This window comes from Pseudoliparis swirei, chromosome 11 (genome assembly GCF_029220125.1).
Source record: "Pseudoliparis swirei isolate HS2019 ecotype Mariana Trench chromosome 11, NWPU_hadal_v1, whole genome shotgun sequence".
In the NCBI taxonomy this organism is placed as follows: Eukaryota; Metazoa; Chordata; class Actinopteri; order Perciformes; family Liparidae; genus Pseudoliparis; species Pseudoliparis swirei.
In genome coordinates, this window is record NC_079398.1 from 17,989,087 (window position 1) to 18,012,462 (window position 23,376).

Sequence of the window (23,376 nt, forward strand, 5' to 3'; positions counted from 1 at the left end):
TTGTTCGGTTTCTAATGAATTGAAAGCAGTTGAAAATACAGATTTTAAAGTAATTGCATCTCAATGTTTTCTTCATGTTATCGTTTTACGAATCACTTTATATTTGTTTCACAGAGCACATAGTCGTTTTGAACCATGAAGCGCAGTAAGCACCGCGGCCACAAGGAGGACAGAAACGGAGGTATCAGTATAAGATCAACAAAGAAGATCCTACGTCCTCGTAGCTATTTGAGACTTCATTAATTCCCTGTTATTTTATTTTATTTATTTTATTTTATTAATTTTATAAATGTAAATTTCCATCGGGGGATGATTAGAGTAAAATCTAATCTCTAAAAGTAGCCAGTTGGCGGAAAACCATAATGTATATATACTCGACATTCCCATATTTGGACTTTGTTCTTGCATGTTATGTCCAATAAAACACACAATGAAAACACAATATATTTGAGCATGTTGCGTAACACGTTGTCCTTGCGGTTTCTTCTCCAGATGAGCCGGCCATCCTGGAGACAGAGGACCTGGATCGGATGTTCTTGGGTGGAGGCCCCGATCCCGACTCCATCTCTCTGGTCTCCGTCACCGCTGTCACCACCAATGTATCAAATAAGAGGCAAGCAGCGGCGCTTTAAAGAAACTGTTTGTTGTTGTTTGTTGGCGATCACGTGACTCTCTAATGTCCGATGCCTCATTGTCTCTCAGGTCAAAGCCAGACATAAAGATGGAGCCCAGTTCAGGAAGACCAGTCGATTACCAAGTAGGATCAATCATACCATTTCATTGGACAGTCGTCTTTCTTTATTTCTTTCTTCCTTTCTTTCTTTTCTTTCTTTCTACAATGTTACTCCTCTCAAGGACCTTACACTTTATCATTCTTGCTTCTACTTTGTACGCTTTATAAGAAAAGACTGCTTTCTGTTTGATGTAAGGAAAAAAGTTAGTGAAATTGAGATCCTGAATTACAGAGTTTGAATATAAAAGTAATATGATTTATCTTAAAATTACAAAAGAAAATTGTTAAATTAATATTATGGACATAACTCTTTGTATCATGGAGCTAGATGTTTAATTAAAGTTAATTCTTGTTATTTTCCATGAATTTGTATGGTATTTCTTCTGTTCAAAAATTACCAATTTTTTGTATTTGTTATTATTAGCATTATACTTAAATCAGTTGGATTGTTAATTCAAAGATAATGTCTGTAATTTTACAGAGTTTTGTAAATATATAATATTATTATATATAATTTTAAAAAACGAAAACTACTGTAAAAAAGAGTGATTGACCTAACAATTACGAAAATAATTTAAAAAATGTTTGTATGGGCATAAACCTTTAATTACAGGTAATTTTACATGAATTTGTAAGAAATTGAAGAAAGCAGTACAAATACTGTAGAAATAATGTAGAAAAAAAATCCAAAATGTAATTTGTTGTTCTTAGCATAATACTTCAAATTAACTGTTGGGTTGTTAATTTAAAGATAATAGCTGTTATATTACTGAGTTTTGTATATAATTTAAAAAACACAGAAAACTCCTGTAATTTTATTTAATTTTACGTAACATTCAGATTTTTTTTACAGTGTGGTGTATGCTGAAGAGTCATTGTGGACTATATTATTGTCATTCTGGATCATTTGATTTCCAGATCAGCGTGACCGTCGTGGAAGCCAGGCAGCTGATTGGGCTGAACATGGATCCAATGGTCTGCGTGGAGATCGGAGATGATAAAAAGTACACCTCCATGAAGGAATCCACCAACTGCCCGTACTACAACGAAGTGAGTCGGCCATCGCGAGATTCATATATATCTACAATCCTTTTTAATGGAGAAAAAGAGCACTATGAATCTAAACAATGTCGCCACTCCCTCTTTCCTCTCCCCAGTATTTCGTGTTCGACTTCCACGTGCCTCCAGATGTCATGTTCGACAAAATCCTGAAGTTGTCCGTAAGTCGTTCGATTCATCTCGATGAAGTAGATTCATAAAGTGTGTTTGATTATTACAACGTTTTATTTCCTTCAACCTTTTAATAGGTAATTCACTCCAAAAACCTTCTGCGCAGTGGGACGCTGGTTGGGAGTTTTAAACTGGACATTGGCACAATCTACTTCCAGCCTGGTAAAGAATCAACGGAAAAATCAGCTTCTTCTTTTTTCAAATCATTTTATGAATTATCAATACACGTGGATTCTCTTTTGGTCTTCAGAACATCAGTTCTACCACAAGTGGGCTTTGTTGTCCGACCCCGAGGACATCTCAGCGGGTTGCAAAGGCTACATCAAGTGTGATATCGCGGTCGTGGCCAAAGGAGACACCATAAAGACTCCGCACAAGGCCAATGAATCCGATGAAGACGACATAGAGGGGTAATGAACAATTCATTGCCCCAAAAAGGACCATTAATGGCTGTTTTAGCAATCGAAATGTAGTTTGCAATCAAAGCTTAAAGCAGGAGATCCTGCTTGCATCTTGTTTTTGTACATATCATTGTATTATTATTTCGGTTTCAGCAATCTCTTGATCCCAGAGGGGGTGCCTGCGGAGCGACAGTGGGCCCGTTACTACCTGAAGATCTACAGAGCCGAGGGACTCCCCAGGATGAACACCAGCATCATGGCCAACGTCAAAAAGGCCTTCATAGGAGAGAACAAGGACCTGGTCGATCCTTACGTCCAAGTTCTGTTCGCTGGGCAGAAAGTGAGTAATAGAGTTAGAATTCCTTCTGCTTTTCTGTCTGTTTCAGGTCAAAATATAAATCGCGCCGACGGTTCGATTGCCGAGTCCATTTAAATGTCCACGTGTGCGTGATTTCAAGGGTAAAACATCGGTTCAGAAGAGCTGCTACGAGCCCATCTGGAACGAGCAGATCGTTTTCACCGAGTTGTTCCCGCCGCTATGCAAGCGCATCAAGATCCAGATCCGCGACTCGGATAAAGTGAACGACGTCGCCATCGGAACGCACTTCCTGGACCTGCGGAAGATCTCCAACGACGGGGACAAAGGTGACATACCCAACACTGAAGAATTCGGATAGATGTACTGTGACAGTACCTTTTACAGTACGAGGAATGCGTCCTATAGAGAGTTATTGTTATCTGAATTTAACTGCTTGGATTTGGGTAGTAACCAATAAACATGCATGTGTTTTTGACCTTGCACTCAGATCTTTTCCATGCTTTTAAAAGCCATCTGTCAGGTACCATCGCATCCATATTACACATTATCAGACACACAATGATATGTCTTCTTTATCTCTCAGGCTTCCTTCCCACGCTGGGGCCGGCCTGGGTCAACATGTACGGCTCCACGCGCACCTACAGCCTGATGGACGAGTACCAGGAGCTGAACGAGGGTCTCGGAGAGGGGGTGTCCTTTAGGGCCCGTCTGCTCATCAGCCTCGGGGTGGAGATCCTGGACACGTCCTCGCCCGAAATTTCCAACGCCACCGATGTGCAGTTGGAGGGAATACCCAACATCTCAGAGGTGGGTACACCTGCTTCGGATGGGCGGCCATGCAGAGGGAGCCCATTGTCACTCCTGCCGACAGCCCATTGTGCTCATAGTTCTTGAATAATTCACTGTCTTTATTTAGCCACCCTGGTGCATTATTAATATGTCGTTTATATTAATGTGGCTTCTTTTTGCTGGGTGGACAATGCAAGTCAAATTCAATTGAGGATCGTAACCCAAAGACCTCGGGGATTCGGTTCTCGGTGTCCGACAGCTCGGATTACAAGATTCTTTGAGGAGCGCTATACACTTATTCACAAGTCCTCAAAGAGCCACAGAACATTTAGTGTCTAACCAGCTTTTAACTCTTACTTAATTAAGAAGAAAAAAAGCAAAGAAGTGAAGAGTTTTCCTACATTCTCACACTTTTGTTTGTCTACTTCACAGACCGCCACCGGAAAGGTTGAGGAATTCTTCCTCTTTGGGTCTTTCCTGGAGGCCACAATGATTGACAGAAAGATCGGCGATAAGCCCATCAGTTTTGAGGTCACCATAGGTATCTACTGACTCTTTTGGCTCACTCGGTGTCTCTCACGGACTCGTCTGGAGCTTTAAATTGAATCTCCGTGCACTTTTCGGACTAAAAAGTTCATTTTTTGCCCTTCGAAGACAAAAATGTCTCCATGAAACTTCCATCAAATAATATTTTCCACTTTCACTAAGTTAAATCTATTTACCAAATTCAGTCCTGATCGTAACTACAACATAATGCCATGTTTTTTGTAAAAAAAAGAACAAAATTAAAATGATAATGATAAGCAATAACATCGATGTTGGGGCATTTTCATGTAGATAGGGCAAACATGAGAAAATGACTATTATTTTGAATCGAGGAATCTACGTATTTGGGAAATATATGTCTTAATGTAACACAGCCAAAATGATGGAACATTTTAAAAGCCCCCCAAAAACGTTACTTAAGGGTCTACTACTAACACAGCTGCTGTGTGCCCGCCAGGTTACTATGGAAATGAGATTGACGGGGCCGCCGGGCCAAAATCGGGTAAGGGTAAGAAGGGAACCGGTGACGAAGAGGAAACCGAACTGATCCACAACTCCAGCGACGAGGAGATGGACGACGACGGGCACCTGACCTCAGTGGCGACCACTCCTCCCATGAAACCCGTCGTCACCGACCGGTCAGAAAGATATTCGTGAACACGGAGGTAAAAAGAAACGATGCCGAAGCCGTTTCTGGAATATATATTTTTTTGTATCGTCAGAAACTACTTCCACCTGCCGTATTTCGAGAGAAAGCCGTGCATCTACATCAAGAGCTGGTGGCAAGACCAGAGAAGGAGGCTGTACAACGCCAACATTATAGACAACGTAGCAGATAAACTGGCAAGTCCTAAACTTTCCTAATAAGTCGACGAGCATAGCAGAACAACAATTTGTGTGTTAGCGGTTGGATATCTATCTTTGATGCTGAATGAGCCCCAAACATCTTCTACTGGTACCACAGGAGGACGGACTGAATGACGTGCAAGAGATCATCAAGACGGAGAAGACGTACCCCGAGCGCCGACTGAGAGGCGTCCTCGAGGAACTCAGCCGAGGTTGCAGGTCCGTCGTGACACATTTAACACTGGCAGCTTTTAAAACTTGGGAGTCCAAAAGATTCGATGAAGTCTTCGATGCTGACCGAGCTCCACTTCTTTTATTTTCAGTCAGTTTCTTTCGCTGGCAAACCAGGACCAGAATCTCTCCGGCAGAACCAAACTGGACCGGGAGAGAGTTAAGCTGTGCATGTCAGAAGTGGTAGGTCAACTACAGAAGATCTATGGTGTCTTCTTCTTCTCTTTCTACCTATGGATTGTCAACGTTTGCACTTTCCGGTTTATTTTTAGGAGAGCATCGGCCAGCAAGCAAAAGCCATGAGGTCACAGGTGAGGAAGAGCACAGTGAGAGATAAAGTCAAGCTGGCTCAGAACTTCCTCACAAAGCTGCGCTTCCTAGCTGAAGAGGTGAGGTCCACAACATCACGTTTCAAATGTTCGCGTCACGCGGTTGTTTCATTTCATCGCTTAAACGTGAGCGTTCCTTTCCTCACCGCAGCCTCAACACAGCATTCCCGATGTCTTCCTGTGGATGATAAGCAACGGGAAACGCATCGCTTACGCACGCGTTCCCTCGAAAGACATCCTTTACTCCACCGCGGAGGAGGAGACGGGAAAGGACTGTGGCAAGGTCAAGACGATCTTTCTGAGGGTGAGTTTACACTAAAGGTAATCGATGAAAAGGCGAAAGGTTGCATTCCATTCCATTTCAAACCTTCTGTGATTGAATGATCTTTTCTAAAGATCCCTGGGAAGAAAGGATTCGGACCCGCTGGCTGGACAGTCCAGTCCAAGATAGAGATTTATCTCTGGCTGGGTCTGACTAGACAGCGCAAAGACTACCTGAACGGTCTGCCCAATGGATTTGAGGAAAACAAGTTGTGCAAAGGACCCGGCATGCCGTGTTCACCTCCCATCAGCCTCACCTACATGAGTAAGACCATCCACCAATTCAGGATTTCCTTCTAAAACAAAGGTCTTTCAGACGTAATTCATGGTTTCTTTTGGCGACAACTGATAGTATAGGTCTCAAAAACTGGGGCGTTAACACATATTATCGTCGTTTTAATGATTATTGAGGTAATGATTGCCCTTTTTCCATCATTCTGTCAGCATCTGTCTTAATAACTATTAGACTTACTAAACTATAGGAGAGATAGTGAGTCAATGCCTTTATTGAGATGAAAACCTTCATAAAACTGTAATTTGAATACATTATTCACCGTACTTTTAGATTTATTTGTACAGTCTTTTTAAAAGCGTCTTCATCCGTCCACAGTGAAGCAGATCTTCCAGCTGAGGGTCCACATGTACCAAGCTCGCAGCCTGTTCGCCGCCGACAGCACCGGGCTGTCCGATCCGTTCGCGAGAGTCTTCTTCTCGACCCAGAGCCAGGTCACGGAGGTGAGCCGCAACGCCGGAGACGGGATGCATCGAGTGGCATCATCGAATCGTCTTCATCAAATCCCTTTTTCTTACTTTCCCAGGTGCTGGCTGAGACTCTGTGCCCGACTTGGGACCAGCTGCTGGTCTTCGAGAATGTGGAGTTGTTCGGAGAGGCCTGCGAATTGAGAGACGACCCCCCTATCATCGTCATTGAACTCTACGATCAAGACACAGTGGTGAGGGTTGTTCTGAAATGAGAGACGGACTCTTTTTTGTTCCACTTCTCTTAATAGCTTGAATTACCAGACAGCAGCAATTGTTCCATCCTCATTCGAGTTTAGCAGCCTAATAATTTAAGAGTCTGTCTTTTCACTTTGAAATGTAAGACCCAACGTGTCACTTGATGAATCTAAAAAAAACAGGACTCGCCCTCAGTCATGTGTTTAGTCAATGTCAACCTGATGTACGTTATATTTGAAAGAATGCCTTTGCTGACTGATTAATTTTTACGTTTGCTCCTGTCAATGACATCATTGTTTTTGGATGACCCGTTGGATAAGTAGAGTGTGGATTCTGATGGCTTGATGTACCGTAGAACTTCTGTCATGTGTGCAGGATAGATTGTATTGGAAGGCATGCGTGAGGAATAAGACACGGTCCATGAGGAGAGATGAACTTATACCTGATGCATTCCTTCAAGTGACATTTTGTGCTTTTTGTATGTGGCCAACCAGTCATTTTGACTCTTTATAACCACTAACTGCAAGAGAGTTTTAATTATATATATATATATAAATTGACATAGATGCCTGTTTAGCAGTTCACTGGTTATTTTAATTATGTTGCTTTCGTCTTTTGGGCTCTTTTATCTTCAATGGTTTTTATGCAGTCTGCCTAGAAACATGTGCATCTCAAACCATGTTTCTTACCGCTTCTAGGACAAGTATAATAATTAATGATAACCCAGAAGCGATTGTAATGTAAAAAAACTGATGGATTGGATACGGTAGGCGAAAAAGACCATTCTTTCAAATATTCAAAACCAGAGTTCACGTTTTTTTAAGGCTTCGACGTTAATTCCCCGTTCGTGCTTCCAGGGTAAAGCCGACTTCATGGGCAGAACTTTTGCCAAGCCAGTGGTCAAGATGGCGGACGAGCACTACGGTCCCCCGCGGTTTCCCCCTCAACTGGAGTACTACCAGATCTACCGCGGGAACTGCACCGCCGGAGAGATGCTGGCGGCCTTCGAGCTGCTGCAGGTTAGACGTACAGACACCACGTAGCCCGTGAGGTGTTTACTGGTAAAAATTATTTATAAAGACGTGCCTTTCTTTACTTTCTGTAAGATTGGACCCAATGGGAAAGCTGACCTGCCTCCCATTGACGGTCCCACGGATGTGGACCGCGGCCCGATCCTGCCTGTCCCACTGGGGATCAGACCAGTGCTCAGCAAATACAGAATTGAGGTGATTACAAGCTTTATACGTGATTTTTTTCAGTAACGGATAATACAAACGCCGAGCCTCCCCATCTTCCCTTTTAGGTTTTATTCTGGGGCTTAAGGGACTTGAAGAGGGTGAATCTGGCCCAGGTGGATCGTCCTCGCGTGGATATCGAATGTGCAGGAAAGGGCATACAGTCGGCCCTCATCCCCAACTACAAGAAGAACCCAAACTTCAGCACTCTTGTCAAGTGGTTCGAAGTGGTACGTTTATCATCTTTTTAATTCAAATTAAAATCACGCACGCTTAAGAAAACGGCGTTCGAAAAGTAAACGATATTTTGCAGGATTTGCCCGAGAACGAGTTGCTCCATCCGCCGCTGAACATCCGGTGGTGGACTGCAGGGCGTTCGGCCGCTACACCCTGGTGGGCTCCAACGCGGTGCCCAGCCTGCGGAAGTTCATCTACAGGGCGACGGACAAGCAGGCCAATACCAACATCTCAGAGGTGGGTACACCTGCTTCGGATGGGCGGCCATGCAGAGGGAGCCCATTGTCACTCCTGCCGACAGCCCATTGTGCTCATAGTTCTTGAATAATTCACTGTCTTTATTTAGCCACCCTGGTGCATTATTAATATGTCGTTTATATTAATGTGGCTTCTTTTGCTGGGTGGACAATGCAAGTCAAATTCAATTGAGGATCGTAACCCAAAGACCTCGGGGATTCGGTTCTCGGTGTCCGACAGCTCGGATTACAAGATTCTTTGAGGAGCGCTATACACTTATTCACAAGTCCTCAAAGAGCCACAGAACATTTAGTGTCTAACCAGCTTTTAACTCTTACTTAATTAAGAAGAAAAAAAGCAAAGAAGTGAAGAGTTTTCCTACATTCTCACACTTTTGTTTGTCTACTTCACAGACCGCCACCGGAAAGGTTGAGGAATTCTTCCTCTTTGGGTCTTTCCTGGAGGCCACAATGATTGACAGAAAGATCGGCGATAAGCCCATCAGTTTTGAGGTCACCATAGGTATCTACTGACTCTTTTGGCTCACTCGGTGTCTCTCACGGACTCGTCTGGAGCTTTAAATTGAATCTCCGTGCACTTTTCGGACTAAAAAGTTCATTTTTTGCCCTTCGAAGACAAAAATGTCTCCATGAAACTTCCATCAAATAATATTTTCCACTTTCACTAAGTTAAATCTATTTACCAAATTCAGTCCTGATCGTAACTACAACATAATGCCATGTTTTTTGTAAAAAAAAGAACCAAATTAAAATGATAATGATAAGCAATAACATCGATGTTGGGGCATTTTCATGTAGATAGGGCAAACATGAGAAAATGACTATTATTTTGAATCGAGGAATCTACATATTTGGGAAATATATGTCTTAATGTAACACAGCCAAAATGATGGAACATTTTAAAAGCCCCCCAAAAACGTTACTTAAGGGTCTACTACTAACACAGCTGCTGTGTGCCCGCCAGGTTACTATGGAAATGAGATTGACGGGGCCGCCGGGCCAAAATCGGGTAAGGGTAAGAAGGGAACCGGTGACGAAGAGGAAACCGAACTGATCCACAACTCCAGCGACGAGGAGATGGACGACGACGGGCACCTGACCTCAGTGGCGACCACTCCTCCCATGAAACCCGTCGTCACCGACCGGTCAGAAAGATATTCGTGAACACGGAGGTAAAAAGAAACGATGCCGAAGCCGTTTCTGGAATATATATTTTTGTATCCAGAAACTACTTCCACCTGCCGTATTTGAGAGAAAGCCGTGCATCTACATCAAGAGCTGGTGGCAAGACCAGAGAAGGAGGCTGTACAACGCCAACATTATAGACAACGTAGCAGATAAACTGGCAAGTCCTAAACTTTCCTAATAAGTCGCCGAGCATAGCAGAACAACAATTTGTGTGTTAGCGGTTGGATATCTATCTTTGATGCTGAATGAGCCCCAAACATCTTCTACTGGTACCACAGGAGGACGGACTGAATGACGTGCAAGAGATCATCAAGACGGAGAAGACGTACCCCGAGCGCCGACTGAGAGGCGTCCTCGAGGAACTCAGCCGAGGTTGCAGGTCCGTCGTGACACATTTAACACCGGCAGCTTTTAAAACTTGGGAGTCCAAAAGATTCGATGAAGTCTTCGATGCTGACCGAGCTCCACTTCTTTTATTTTCAGCCAGTTTCTTTCGCTGGCAAACCAGGACCAGAATCTCTCCGGCAGAACCAAACTGGACCGGGAGAGTTAAGCTGTGCATGTCAGAAGTGGTAGGTCAACTACAGAAGATCTATGGTGTCTTCTTCTTCTCTTTCTACCTATGGATTGTCAACGTTTGCACTTTCCGGTTTATTTTTAGAGAGCATCGGCCAGCAAGCAAAAGCCATGAGGTCACAGGTGAGGAAGAGCACAGTGAGAGATAAAGTCAAGCTGGCTCAGAACTTCCTCACAAAGCTGCGCTTCCTAGCTGAAGAGGTGAGGTCCACAACATCACGTTTCAAATGTTCGCGTCACGCGGTTGTTTCATTTCATCGCTTAAACGTGAGCGTTCCTTTCCTCACCGCAGCCTCAACACAGCATTCCCGATGTCTTCCTGTGGATGATAAGCAACGGGAAACGCATCGCTTACGCACGCGTTCCCTCGAAAGACATCCTTTACTCCACCGCGGAGGAGGAGACGGGAAAGGACTGTGGCAAGGTCAAGACGATCTTTCTGAGGGTGAGTTTACACTAAAGGTAATCGATGAAAAGGCGAAAGGTTGCATTCCATTCCATTTCAAACCTTTTGTGATTGAATGATCTTTTCTAAAGATCCCTGGGAAGAAAGGATTCGGACCCGCTGGCTGGACAGTCCAGTCCAAGATAGAGATTTATCTCTGGCTGGGTCTGACTAGACAGCGCAAAGACTACCTGAACGGTCTGCCCAATGGATTTGAGGAAAACAAGTTGTGCAAAGGACCCGGCATGCCGTGTTCACCTCCCATCAGCCTCACCTACATGAGTAAGACCATCCACCAATTCAGGATTTCCTTCTAAAACAAAGGTCTTTCAGACGTAATTCATGGTTTCTTTTGGCGACAACTGATAGTATAGGTCTCAAAAACTGGGGGCGTTAACACATATTATCGTCGTTTTAATGATTATTGAGGTAATGATTGCCCTTTTTCCATCATTCTGTCAGCATCTGTCTTAATAACTATTAGACTTACTAAACTATAGGAGAGATAGTGAGTCAATGCCTTTATTGAGATGAAAACCTTCATAAAACTGTAATTTGAATACATTATTCACCGTACTTTTAGATTTATTTGTACAGTCTTTTTAAAAGCGTCTTCATCCGTCCACAGTGAAGCAGATCTTCCAGCTGAGGGTCCACATGTACCAAGCTCGCAGCCTGTTCGCCGCCGACAGCACCGGGCTGTCCGATCCGTTCGCGAGTCTTCTTCTCGACCCAGAGCCAGGTCACGGAGGTGAGCCGCAACGCCGGAGACGGGATGCATCGAGTGGCATCATCGAATCGTCTTCATCAAATCCCTTTTCTTACTTTCCCAGGTGCTGGCTGAGACTCTGTGCCCGACTTGGGACCAGCTGCTGGTCTTCGAGAATGTGGAGTTGTTCGGAGAGGCCTGCGAATTGAGAGACGACCCCCCTATCATCGTCATTGAACTCTACGATCAAGACACAGTGGTGAGGGTTGTTCTGAAATGAGAGACGGACTCTTTTTTGTTCCACTTCTCTTAATAGCTTGAATTACCAGACAGCAGCAATTGTTCCATCCTCATTCGAGTTTAGCAGCCTAATAATTTAAGAGTCTGTCTTTTCACTTTGAAATGTAAGACCCAACGTGTCACTTGATGAATCTAAAAAAAACAGGACTCGCCCTCAGTCATGTGTTTAGTCAATGTCAACCTGATGTACGTTATATTTGAAAGAATGCCTTTGCTGACTGATTAATTTTTACGTTTGCTCCTGTCAATGACATCATTGTTTTTGGATGACCCGTTGGATAAGTAGAGTGTGGATTCTGATGGCTTGATGTACCGTAGAACTTCTGTCATGTGTGCAGGATAGATTGTATTGGAAGGCATGCGTGAGGAATAAGACACGGTCCATGAGGAGAGATGAACTTATACCTGATGCATTCCTTCAAGTGACATTTTGTGCTTTTTGTATGTGGCCAACCAGTCATTTTGACTCTTTATAACCACTAACTGCAAGAGAGTTTTAATTATATATATATATATAAATTGACATAGATGCCTGTTTAGCAGTTCACTGGTTATTTTAATTATGTTGCTTTCGTCTTTTGGGCTCTTTTATCTTCAATGGTTTTTTTATGCAGTCTGCCTAGAAACATGTGCATCTCAAACCATGTTTCTTACCGCTTCTAGGACAAGTATAATAATTAATGATAACCCAGAAGCGATTGTAATGTAAAAAAACTGATGGATTGGATACGGTAGGCGAAAAAGACCATTCTTTCAAATATTCAAAACCAGAGTTCACGTTTTTTTAAGGCTTCGACGTTAATTCCCCGTTCGTGCTTCCAGGGTAAAGCCGACTTCATGGGCAGAACTTTTGCCAAGCCAGTGGTCAAGATGGCGGACGAGCACTACGGTCCCCCGCGGTTTCCCCCTCAACTGGAGTACTACCAGATCTACCGCGGGAACTGCACCGCCGGAGAGATGCTGGCGGCCTTCGAGCTGCTGCAGGTTAGACGTACAGACACCACGTAGCCCGTGAGGTGTTTACTGGTAAAAATTATTTATAAAGACGTGCCTTTCTTTACTTTCTGTAAGATTGGACCCAATGGGAAAGCTGACCTGCCTCCCATTGACGGTCCCACGGATGTGGACCGCGGCCCGATCCTGCCTGTCCCACTGGGGATCAGACCAGTGCTCAGCAAATACAGAATTGAGGTGATTACAAGCTTTATACGTGATTTTTTTCAGTAACGGATAATACAAACGCCGAGCCTCCCCATCTTCCCTTTTAGGTTTTATTCTGGGGCTTAAGGGACTTGAAGAGGGTGAATCTGGCCCAGGTGGATCGTCCTCGCGTGGATATCGAATGTGCAGGAAAGGGCATACAGTCGGCCCTCATCCCCAACTACAAGAAGAACCCAAACTTCAGCACTCTTGTCAAGTGGTTCGAAGTGGTACGTTTATCATCTTTTTAATTCAAATTAAAATCACGCACGCTTAAGAAAACGAGCGTTCGAAAAGTAAAAGATATTTTGCAGGATTTGCCCGAGAACGAGTTGCTCCATCCGCCGCTGAACATCCGAGTGGTGGACTGCAGGGCGTTCGGCCGCTACACCCTGGTGGGCTCCAACGCGGTGCCCAGCCTGCGGAAGTTCATCTACAGGGCGACGGACAAGCAGGCCAATAACTTTACCACCTCTGGTACGCACTAACAACCCGGATGCATAGAGATCACACATCAGTGCATTCTCTTTAATAAATGACGATTATAGAGATGAAACCTGCTACGTCCTTCTTTTTGCTTTTCAGAGGAAATCGTCGTTGTCAGCATGGAACCTGAGCCCAGTTTTAAGAAGATGGAAACGGTGGTCAAACTCGACTGTGTACGTTGAATTTCTTCACTTTTTATGTGACCTTTATTCGTAGAACCAGATTGTAAAACATATTTTGCATTTGGTTTTTATACTTAGGGTGCTGATGCTGTGGTCAAAGTGGAGGTAAGCGAAAGGCTTCTACACTTAATTAGCATTTTAATGTTACTAGACAATCTTGATTGAGAGCGTTTTCAATGCTTTTTTTTTGCATATATATAAAAAAAGGACGATGATAAGGATGGAAAGGGGAAAAAGAAGAAGAGGAAGAAGGGTGACGAGATTGAAGAGGAGGAACTTGACCACAGCATGTTGGACTGGTGGTCCAAATATTTTGCCTCCATTGAAACTTTGACAGAGGTGAGAAACAGAAATCTCTTTTTACTGCTTTACTGAATGAAGCTGAACGATGAATTATTACAGAAAACTTTCATTGAGAAATGACCTTCTGCTCCTCCAGACTCTGAAGGCTCAAGAGGCGACACGCTCAGAGACAGAGGACAAAGACGACATGGACATTACGGATGGCGGAGGTAAAAAAACGTATATTTTCCCAGCATGCCTTTGTGCACCTTCTCTGTTATCCCCAAACCACATAGTCCTGATCCTAATGTGATGGAGTAGCTGAGACAGTCTTTACGAGCACATACTTCTCATGCACGTTCATCTTTTATGAGCTCTTTAACTAATTTCCATAGAACGCTTTCCAAGAAAAATGTCAATAAAACATGAATAAAAAACACAGACGGTGCCATTTGATGACATTATGAGCCTTTATTATAGTGATGCATCTGATCCATTGATTCTTATAATATGACAAGTTATGTTATTATTATAATGCAAATGTACAGTATAAACTATATTACAGTACATATACTTTGACTGAGGATGATAATCACGTCTTTGCACGGCTTCCTGTCTGAACCGTGAACTTTAAAGGTATATACGATTCGATGGCGTGGTCGTTGTATATACAGTAACAAGCCTGTTTTTTGGGGGGGCAACTTTCATGGTAAATTCATGTCTCGGGCGCTTCGCAGATATCAAACCCGACGACGCTCCTGTGAAACCCCCCAAGAGGGGGAAAGGAAAGAAGGACAGGAGGAAGCAGTTCGATCCGTTCGAGAAGAAGAAAGCGAAGCTGGACGAGCTGAAGGTAGAAGACGCAACACAACGACACGAGTGTGTGGCGCTTCAGGTCATTTACTGTTCTGATTCATGTGTGTTCTCCAACCAGGTGTACCCCAAAGAGCTGGAGAGTGAGTTCAACAGCTTTGAAGACTGGCTGCACAGCTTCAACCTGTTCCGGGGGAAAGGAGGCGACGACGACGACCAGAACGTGACGGACGAGGACAGGATCGTCGGGAAGTTCAAAGTGAGGACGGAACGATCGGAGCACTTCGTTTATTTGGTCGTAGATTTGCCTTTTCGTTGTAGACGATACAGAATGCACTTTTTTTCCCTGTCCCCCCCCCCCCCCCACCCTCCCCTGCCTCTCTAGGGATCTCTGTGCATGTACAAAGTGTCGGAAGACCTGCAGAGAGACGGGAACTTCGATTCCAACATGGGAATGTTCCAGAACATTCCTCAAAACGATCCCATCAATATCCTCGTCCGCATCTACGTCATCAGGGTAGGCGATACGTTACTGTCACTGTACAGTACAGGATTGCTCAGGGAAATGTAGTTGAAGAGCCCTCCTCCCCCCTTGCTATATACACGGACCATTTATAAACAGATATTCAAGATATTTGAATTTGATTAGAATAGAATATAAACGATAAAATGGCACTCCACCGGGCCTGTAGCTGTTCCGTACACATTAGCACCACCTTCTGTATAGTGTATTCTTTTATATTTTTTCTTTTTTCTTTCTTATTATAGTGTTATTTCTAAACTGTAGCCATGCACTAGCTTTCCAATGTGTCTGGACTGTTGGTCTATGGGCACAGATGGCAAATAAAAACATGAAATCTCCATAATTCTGCTGATAAATACACAAACAAACCAACACACATAACCTTCTTGGTGAGGTAATACAATGGAACAAAATGTATAAAAGTAGAATGAAGGGACGAAATGAAAAGGAAAGCTAAATTATGTGTGTAAGGATTATATATAATGTAAATGTGACATGAGTATTATGAATTTAGTACCAATAGAAGACTTGGGTGGCATAATGAGAAAGCCATTGTAGATACAGGACTCCTCAGATTCTACATTTCTCTTTTTTTGAATTCTCCCCTTTTCCTCGTGGCTAGGCGACTGATCTGCACCCAGCTGACATTAACGGTAAAGCCGACCCGTACATCGCAATCAAACTGGGTAAGACGGAGATCAAGGACAAGGAGAACTACATCTCCAAGCAGCTGAACCCGTTGTTTGGCAAGTAAGTAGAAATATTTGATTCATTTGAGAATCAACCTCGCTCGTCTTGAAAAAGTTACGGCATGTTTTAACACTCCTTAGGTCCTTCGACGTGGAGGCCACGTTCCCGATGGATTCCACGCTCACCGTGTCCATTTACGACTGGGACCTGGTGGGCACCGACGACCTGATCGGAGAAACCAAACTGGACCTCGAGAACCGCTTCTACAGCAAGCACAGGCCCACATGTGGAATCACGAGCAGCTACGCCATGTGAGAGGTTGTGTGTGGCGGACGGAGAAAAACAATATAGTGCTTCATTATTCAATACAGCGTGATGGGGGGGCATCCCGTGAGTCATGGCGTCGGTCAGATTAATTCATTTAATTGACATTTTCATAGCTGTATGTGTAGTATCATCATATATTACGTTTTTTTCTTGTTTGATTGTAGTGTCTGAACTAGTGGTGGAGGAATAATTCAGATCATTTATTAAAATTAAAGCACTAAATCAGTGAAAATACAAACTGAAAATGTTACTCATGTAAAAGTATGTAAATATAATCAGGAACATTCACTTTACATTGAAAGTAAAAGTACTCATTGCAGAAAAACTATAATATAAATACGTTGTTACATTATTATAAATAAATTAGGATGATTGGAATAATTAAAAAGAAAAGCAGCAAAAATCTTCGTGATGCTTGAACATTTTCTTTACAATTTAAAATATAAGTACTCCTTGCGTAAAAATTACTATAAACTTTTATATATTATGTCATTTTCAGGGATCGTGCAAATTATTGTAAATAAATTAAAATAATTGGAAAAATGAAAAAGAAAAGCGTGATGCTTGAAAACATCAAACATTCCTTCAAGGATTAAGAAAATAACAGAATGTATATCAACTGAATGACTTCATTGTTTCAGTTGTTTAATTAAGATCATTTACTCAAATTAAAGTACTAAAACTAGTGAAAATTAAAATGTTACTCAAGTAAATTTATAGAAATAGAATCTGGAAAATTCACAAAATAAAAGTTCTCCTTGTGTAAAAATGACTTTTATAAACTCTTTTATATGTTTGTTTTTTTGCATCGTCTTAAAAGTAACATGTCACTAAATCTGTTAAATAAATGCAGTGGAGTAAAAAGTAAAACACCCCAAGCTTATACTGAAATACAGTCTTTAAGTACATTCTCACCCCCAGGTATGTTGTTATTGTATATTTTTGGTGTTATCCTCAGTTTATATCACGTATGAACTGTTTTTTTCTCCAGCCACGGTTACAACGTGTGGCGGGACCCGATGAAGCCGACCCACATCCTGGCCCGGCTCTGCAAGGAGGGCAAGCTGGACGGGCCTCACTACGGCCCCGGAGGACGGGTGAAGGTGGAGAACCGCGTCTTCATGGCGCCGACGGAGATAGAGGACGATAACGGTACGACTTATTATACTTAGAATCAGTGACAATTGGTTTTGGTAGGGCCATCCAATCAATTTTAAAAAACAACCCAGTATGATTCAATGCAAAAATATGAATAAATAAAAACCAGAATTACTACTTTGCAGTTAAATATTATTCCAACACTTAATAACATGTTATTCATACAATTCAGTATATATATATCATATATTATTATCCAGTATACTATAATATATAAATACCATATCATATAAATATCATAAACAAATATAAATATCATGCAGGATGCTGATTGGCTAAATTGTATGTCACTCACTTATATCTCAGTAATAATAATAATAATAATTATATGGTCCCCATGGCCCTCTATTGGCCATCCGCCAATGCTTACAACATATATATTGTGGTTTTACTTTGCATCTACTTTGCATCTAATTGCCTAAAATATGAATTGAGTATAAAACCTCAGCGTTTGATGATGTTTCTGTGTGTCAGGTTTAAAGAAGCCGACAGAAGAACATCTGGCTCTGACCGTGTTGAAGCACTGGGAGGAGATACCCCGGGTCGGCTGCAAGCTGGTCCCAGAACACGTGGAGACCAGACCGCTGCTACACCCCGATAAACCCGGGATCGAACAGGTGCGCCGCTCGGAGAAATCAAGTCAATGTTTTTAGTTCAGGAGCTAACGTCCTTGTGTCCGCGACTGCTTTTTAGGGGAGAATTGAGATGTGGGTGGACATGTTCCCCAAGGAAATGACCGCACCCGGCCCCGCTCTCGATATTTCACCCAGGAAACCAAAGAAGTATGTCATCAAGTCATCTTCTTTATCTCGTTAACACGATTATTGTTTATTTGTGTTCTCATCCTCAATATATCCTGTAAATGTTGGTTTTGTTGTCCAGGTTTGAACTGAGGGTGATCGTCTGGAACACGGACGAGGTCGTCCTGGAGGACGACGACATCTTCACCGGCGAGAAGTCGAGTGACATATTTGTCCGAGGGTAAATCACGAGCACGACGAGACCAACGCAACGTCTTCAACCGATGAATAAATGGCGTTTAAGATGGTGTACCATACGTATTTTTGTCCCAGCTGGTTGAAGGGGCAGCAGGAGGACAAGCAGGACACCGACGTCCACTACCACTCCATCACCGGCGAGGGCAACTTCAACTGGCGCTACATCTACCCCTTCGACTACCTCATGGCCGAGGAGAAGATCGTCATCTCAAAAAAAGAGTCCATGTTCTCCTGGGACGAGACCGAGTACAAGATCCCGGCTCGTCTCAATCTGCAAGTGTGGGACGCCGACCATTTCTCCGCAGACGACTTCCTAGGTGTGCAGTCGGACGACCGTTTACGATGACCTTCGTCTTCTCCTGCCTTGAGCTAAACCGATGTCTCTTTTTTTTGTAGGTGCCATTGAGCTGGACCTCAACCGTTTCCCCCGTGGTGCGAAGACCGCCAAGCAGTGCACCATAGAGATGGTGACGAATGAGGGAGAGTTGCCCACGGTCTCCATCTTCAAACAAAAAAGGATCAAAGGCTGGTGGCCATTCGTGGCCAGAAACGAAGACGATGAGTTTGAACTCACGGTAATATATATATTTTAAATGTATATATATGTTATTTTATTTATATACAGGACTGTCTCAGAAAATTAGAATATTGTGATGAAGTTCTTTATTTTCTGTAATGCAATTAAAAAAACAAAAATGTCATGCATTCTGGATTCATTACAAATCAACTGAAATATTGCAAGCCTTTTATTCTGATTTATTGCTGATTATGGCTTACAGCTTAAGAAAACTCAAATATCCTATCTCTAAATATTAGAATATCATGAAAAAGTATACTAGTAGGGTATTAAACAAATCACTTGAATTGTCTAATTAACTCGAAACACCTGCAAGGGTTTCCTGAGCCTTGACAAACACTCAGCTGTTATAAATCTTTTTTTTTACTTGGTCTGAGGAAATATTAAAATTTTATGAGATAGGATTTTAGAGTGTTCTTAAGCTGTAAGCCATAATCAGCAATATTAAAAGAATAAAAGGCTTGCAATATTTCAGTTGATTTGTAATGAATCCAGAATGCATGACATTTTTGTTTTTTTAATTGCATTACAGAAAATAAAGAACTTTATCACAATATTCTAATTTTCTGAGACAGTCCTGTATATATTTTCTTTATTTTTTTACTTTGACCTACCGATAGTATACATACTCACGGTAGGTCAAAGTAAAAAATAAATAATATATATTTATATAAATATTACATTATTTTTTTTCATTTAAAAGAATACATTTAAAATATATTTTTCTCAAGAAATATATGTATATATATATATATGTGTATACATATATTTCTTTTTTAGATATTTTCAATCCATATATGTATATTTATATAACTATCTATCTATATAGATATATATATATTTCTATGTCAGGAATTAAATTAAATAGCTGTATAAATTAAATTAAATAGCTGTATAAGGTGAAAAATAGTTCAAAAGAACAGTGTGTAACATTTAGCAGAGATGGTATATAATATTTACTGTAATAAAATGTTTTACTTTAGAATGAGCCGTTTATATCTATATATGGTGGCCACGTTTCTACCAGAAGAGACCAACCAAACTCCAGATAGGGCCATTTGTAATTATGTGTGTGTCTTTATTATGCAAAAAAAGAAAATAGAATACACAATGTCTCTTCGTGACCGAGTGATGTCATTATCCTTTTTTAGGGAAAAGTGGAAGCAGAGCTGCACCTTCTGACCGGAGAGGAGGCCGAGAGGAGCCCGGTGGGTGAAGGACGCAATGAACCAGATCCACTGGAGAAACCCAAGTATGACGGATGTTCTGTCCACGTTCTTATCCATCTATGTTCCTCAATTACGTTGTGCGGATTATTCCGCGTGTCACACACACACACACACACGCACACACAGACCCACACATGCAAGGATACATAATTTCCAGCTAACTCCAAAACAGGCCAGAAAAAATATATATAAGTGCTTTAATTTAAACTATAATAAATTACATGACTAAATAAGAAGACAAATCTCTCTTAGAAAAAAACATGTTTTAAATTATAATCCAATTACAATATAAAATCATATTAGCAAAGTAAGCAATTTTCCAAACATTTGATGTAAAAGAGAGCAACAATACTGCTCTATAATGCTTAAAGTGAACATCTGTGTTTCAGTTTTTTTATGATTCAAATAGACACCGCGTAATGTTTTTGCTCAGATTAAAAACATTATAAAAATATTAGACCGTAATCAGCCATCAGGGGACAAAATAGATAATTAAAAAGATTTGGGTGATTTGACAAAAAGATTGTGCGGCTTTCGCCCCTGCTAAACCTGCACAAAATCTACATATCTAGATGCATATGAAGCATATTTGAAATAAAAGTTTAAAAAATAACACATTGGTTTTAAACCACCTAGTTAATCCGTATTTTTGCATGTTTTAATTTTATTATTTTGCGTTTTTTAGCTGTTCGTGTGTAGTAAAATGTGTGACATTTTTTACTAGAATATGCTTTGAAGAATAAACTACTGGGGGAAGTTAGAACTTAACCAACGTTAATAAGAGGCTGCAGCAGTCTGAGGTGCCTGATTGTTTTTGTTTAAAATGTACTCTTTTTGATTTGTTTTGAGCCAAAATATGCTCTTATGCTAAGCTGCAGTGGACGGAAAGTTAACTGGAATTTTGAAAACATCAATTCACTTTGTCTGAATAAATGAACATTAGACCATTTTAGTGTGAAATAAAAACTGGGCTTTGTCCTGTAGTTCTTGCAGAAGAGTCATGATGAAGTGGGTTTCTTTATGGACAAGAGGAACGATGAGGCTACATACAGTTTGTAATAACAGGCATGAATTGCCTTTTGGCGTCCGTTAATTCCGCCTGCTTCTCTGTGCTCCTCTAGCCGTCCAGACATCGCCCTCCTCTGGTTCCTCATCCCGTTCAAAGCGGCGAAGAACCTGATTTGTGACCAGTACAGGTGGCTGACCATCAAGATCCTCTCGGCCCTCCTGCTGCTGGCCATCTTGGCTCTCTTCCTCTACAACATGCCCGGTTACATAGTGAAGAAAATGTTGGGCGCCTGAGATATATCTGCTGGATTTGACTATTTCAAAATAAAGCAAGGCCCGTTCTCATATATGTAGTCGCTCAAATTCACAATGTACTGGTGAAAAATGTGTTATTATTTCACAATGACAGTTTTATCTGGTTTACAATATTCCTCTTATTATGGATAATCTTTTGGTTGGTGTGGTTGCTGCTGTTGCAAGGTTAAGGCTGTCACCTTTGTGCTTATTTATTGTGAACTCAACAGTTTGTCAACAGTGTGCAGTTTTTGTCTGACTTTTGAATTTGTGAATAAAGTGACAACTACAAATGTTTCTCATCTTAAAATAATCTGTCTGGCCATCTGTTTTCATGTACATGGCCATTAAAAAAGAATCCTTTATTACTCCCACAACGGGGAATTGTGCAGTATTACAGCAGCAGAATGGATAGTGAAAAGAATAAAGAAGATAGTTTATTTACTATTTTAAAAGTCGGATAGCTGAAAAAGGTTTGGAGAATGCGGGCATCGATCCCGCTACTTCTCGCATGCTAAGCGAGCGCTCTACCATTTGAGCTAATTCCCGGTATGAGCTGAGGAGGGCCTTTGTATTAAAAAGAAATAGACATAACATCAGACAACGTCGTTTATAATGTTCTATACCTCACGACATTGTTTGAAAACCCTAAACTTTACGTCCCGCCACGTCATGTATGTAGTCGGCTTCAAAGACTTATGATAATCTTTTGTTTAAAAAAAAAAAAGTAAGAAAACTATTCTGTGATTTTATTTTGAAGGTGCTTTTTACTCTCCTTCATTCTGCGTTCACGAGAGAAGCGAGCGAAATCTCGCGTTGCTTTACTCGCGTGAGTTTTCTAACCGGAAGCGCTGGAGAGGAGGCGGGACCTATCGCCATGGAAACAGTTCATGACCGTCGTCAACCATGGAGGAAATAACCACTGTGTACGTGTTGTGCAAGTCCCACAAACATCGATCCATCAAGCCCTCGTTACCGGGTTCATAATATTAATATTATATATAATATTATCCGTAAACAGCTTCTCCAGGATCTGCGTCTGGATGATGGCCGCTTCCGGGCGATCATAGTTTCTGATTCAACAACAGCATTACGTCAGTGTCAGGCGGCGCATCTCAACGCTGATTGGCTATAACGACACAGCCTCACACACTTCTTCCTCCCAGACTCAGATCTACTTGATAATAAGGTGATCCGAAGAAAAGTTAATGTTCCACACTTGAATCTTTTTGTTTCATTTATTTAGAGTTTGTAGATAAAAGCTGCTGACTAGTGTACAGGAAAGGAGAACATTCCTGCTACAGGATAACATTCCTACCAACTACAATGAGTATATATAATAAATCACCTCTAGCCAGATCCTCCTCAAATTGAACAACATTAATAACCCTTGCACTGCTTCACTTTATATACTTTATATACACTTTGCATTGTTATTTAATTTTAATTTAATTTATTATTTAAATTATTTAATGTAATATGACCTGCTATTTTCGTTTGAACTCTGTCCATTTATTTTAAGGTGAGGTCACTACACACCACCCACTGGGGAATTAGCTCAAATGGTAGAGCGCTCGCTTAGCATGCGAGAAGTAGCGGGATCGATGCCCGCATTCTCCAAAAGTACTTTTTTTCACTCTCCGACTGCCCATCCAAGAGCACAGTCTGTGGAAAGATAATAAACCTTCCCCGCTAAAGCCTATACTTTACTTACAAGGAACATGTTATTAAAGTTTCGATCCTAATAATGCCCTATGTTTTCAGGACCGTTGAGCTGGTTGAATATCACATTGTGACGGGAGAATGACCAGTTGGTCCCATTGAGAGCAGCAGATGTATTTGAAATACCAGTGGAAAAGTGGAAAGTGTCATCAACTCGACTCCGCTGTGCCTGCAGGGTGGTGGAGAGGGCGGTCCGGGTTTATCCAATATGGAGTACAGTTTCTTGTCCTTCTCGACG

The 23,376-nt window shown here is 41.7% G+C and overlaps 1 protein-coding gene across 2 annotated transcripts; it reads left to right on the forward strand.

Annotated features, from left to right (window-relative positions):
• The first annotated feature begins 135 nt into the window (after positions 1 to 135).
• On the forward strand, positions 136 to 21,416 carry LOC130201360 (otoferlin-like). Of its 2 annotated transcripts, none has more exons than XM_056426330.1 (41): positions 136 to 181; positions 493 to 613; positions 703 to 757; positions 1,652 to 1,783; positions 1,891 to 1,953; positions 2,041 to 2,125; positions 2,214 to 2,373; positions 2,518 to 2,704; positions 2,823 to 3,009; positions 3,267 to 3,490; positions 3,905 to 4,013; positions 4,476 to 4,656; positions 4,741 to 4,861; positions 4,983 to 5,083; positions 5,188 to 5,278; positions 5,368 to 5,484; positions 5,576 to 5,728; positions 5,821 to 6,010; positions 6,356 to 6,480; positions 6,564 to 6,698; positions 7,560 to 7,721; positions 7,809 to 7,928; positions 8,006 to 8,167; positions 13,164 to 13,326; positions 13,435 to 13,508; positions 13,596 to 13,622; positions 13,725 to 13,856; positions 13,957 to 14,039; positions 14,577 to 14,652; positions 14,734 to 14,871; positions 14,998 to 15,129; positions 15,758 to 15,885; positions 15,966 to 16,136; positions 17,144 to 17,304; positions 17,785 to 17,927; positions 18,004 to 18,092; positions 18,193 to 18,291; positions 18,384 to 18,625; positions 18,705 to 18,883; positions 20,037 to 20,137; positions 21,236 to 21,416. In XM_056426330.1, the coding sequence occupies exons 1-41, from the start codon at positions 136 to 138 to the stop codon at positions 21,414 to 21,416; spliced, it is 5,346 nt and encodes a 1,781-aa protein (XP_056282305.1). The 2 variants fall into 2 exon arrangements, with proteins under 2 accessions (XP_056282305.1, XP_056282304.1); XM_056426329.1 differs by having other exon boundaries at positions 13,957 to 14,029; positions 14,537 to 14,652.
• The last annotated feature ends 1,960 nt before the right edge of the window (positions 21,417 to 23,376 follow it).

Bases quoted from the DNA above. Each gene is read 5' to 3' on its own strand.
- LOC130201360 (XM_056426329.1), top strand. From the start codon at position 136: ATGAAGCGCAGTAAGCACCGCGGCCACAAGGAGGACAGAAACGGAG. The intron at 17,305-17,784 runs GTACGACTTATT...TCTGTGTGTCAG, and splicing joins GGAGATAGAGGACGATAACG to GTTTAAAGAAGCCGACAGAA. The intron at 17,928-18,003 runs GTGCGCCGCTCG...ACTGCTTTTTAG, and splicing joins ATAAACCCGGGATCGAACAG to GGGAGAATTGAGATGTGGGT.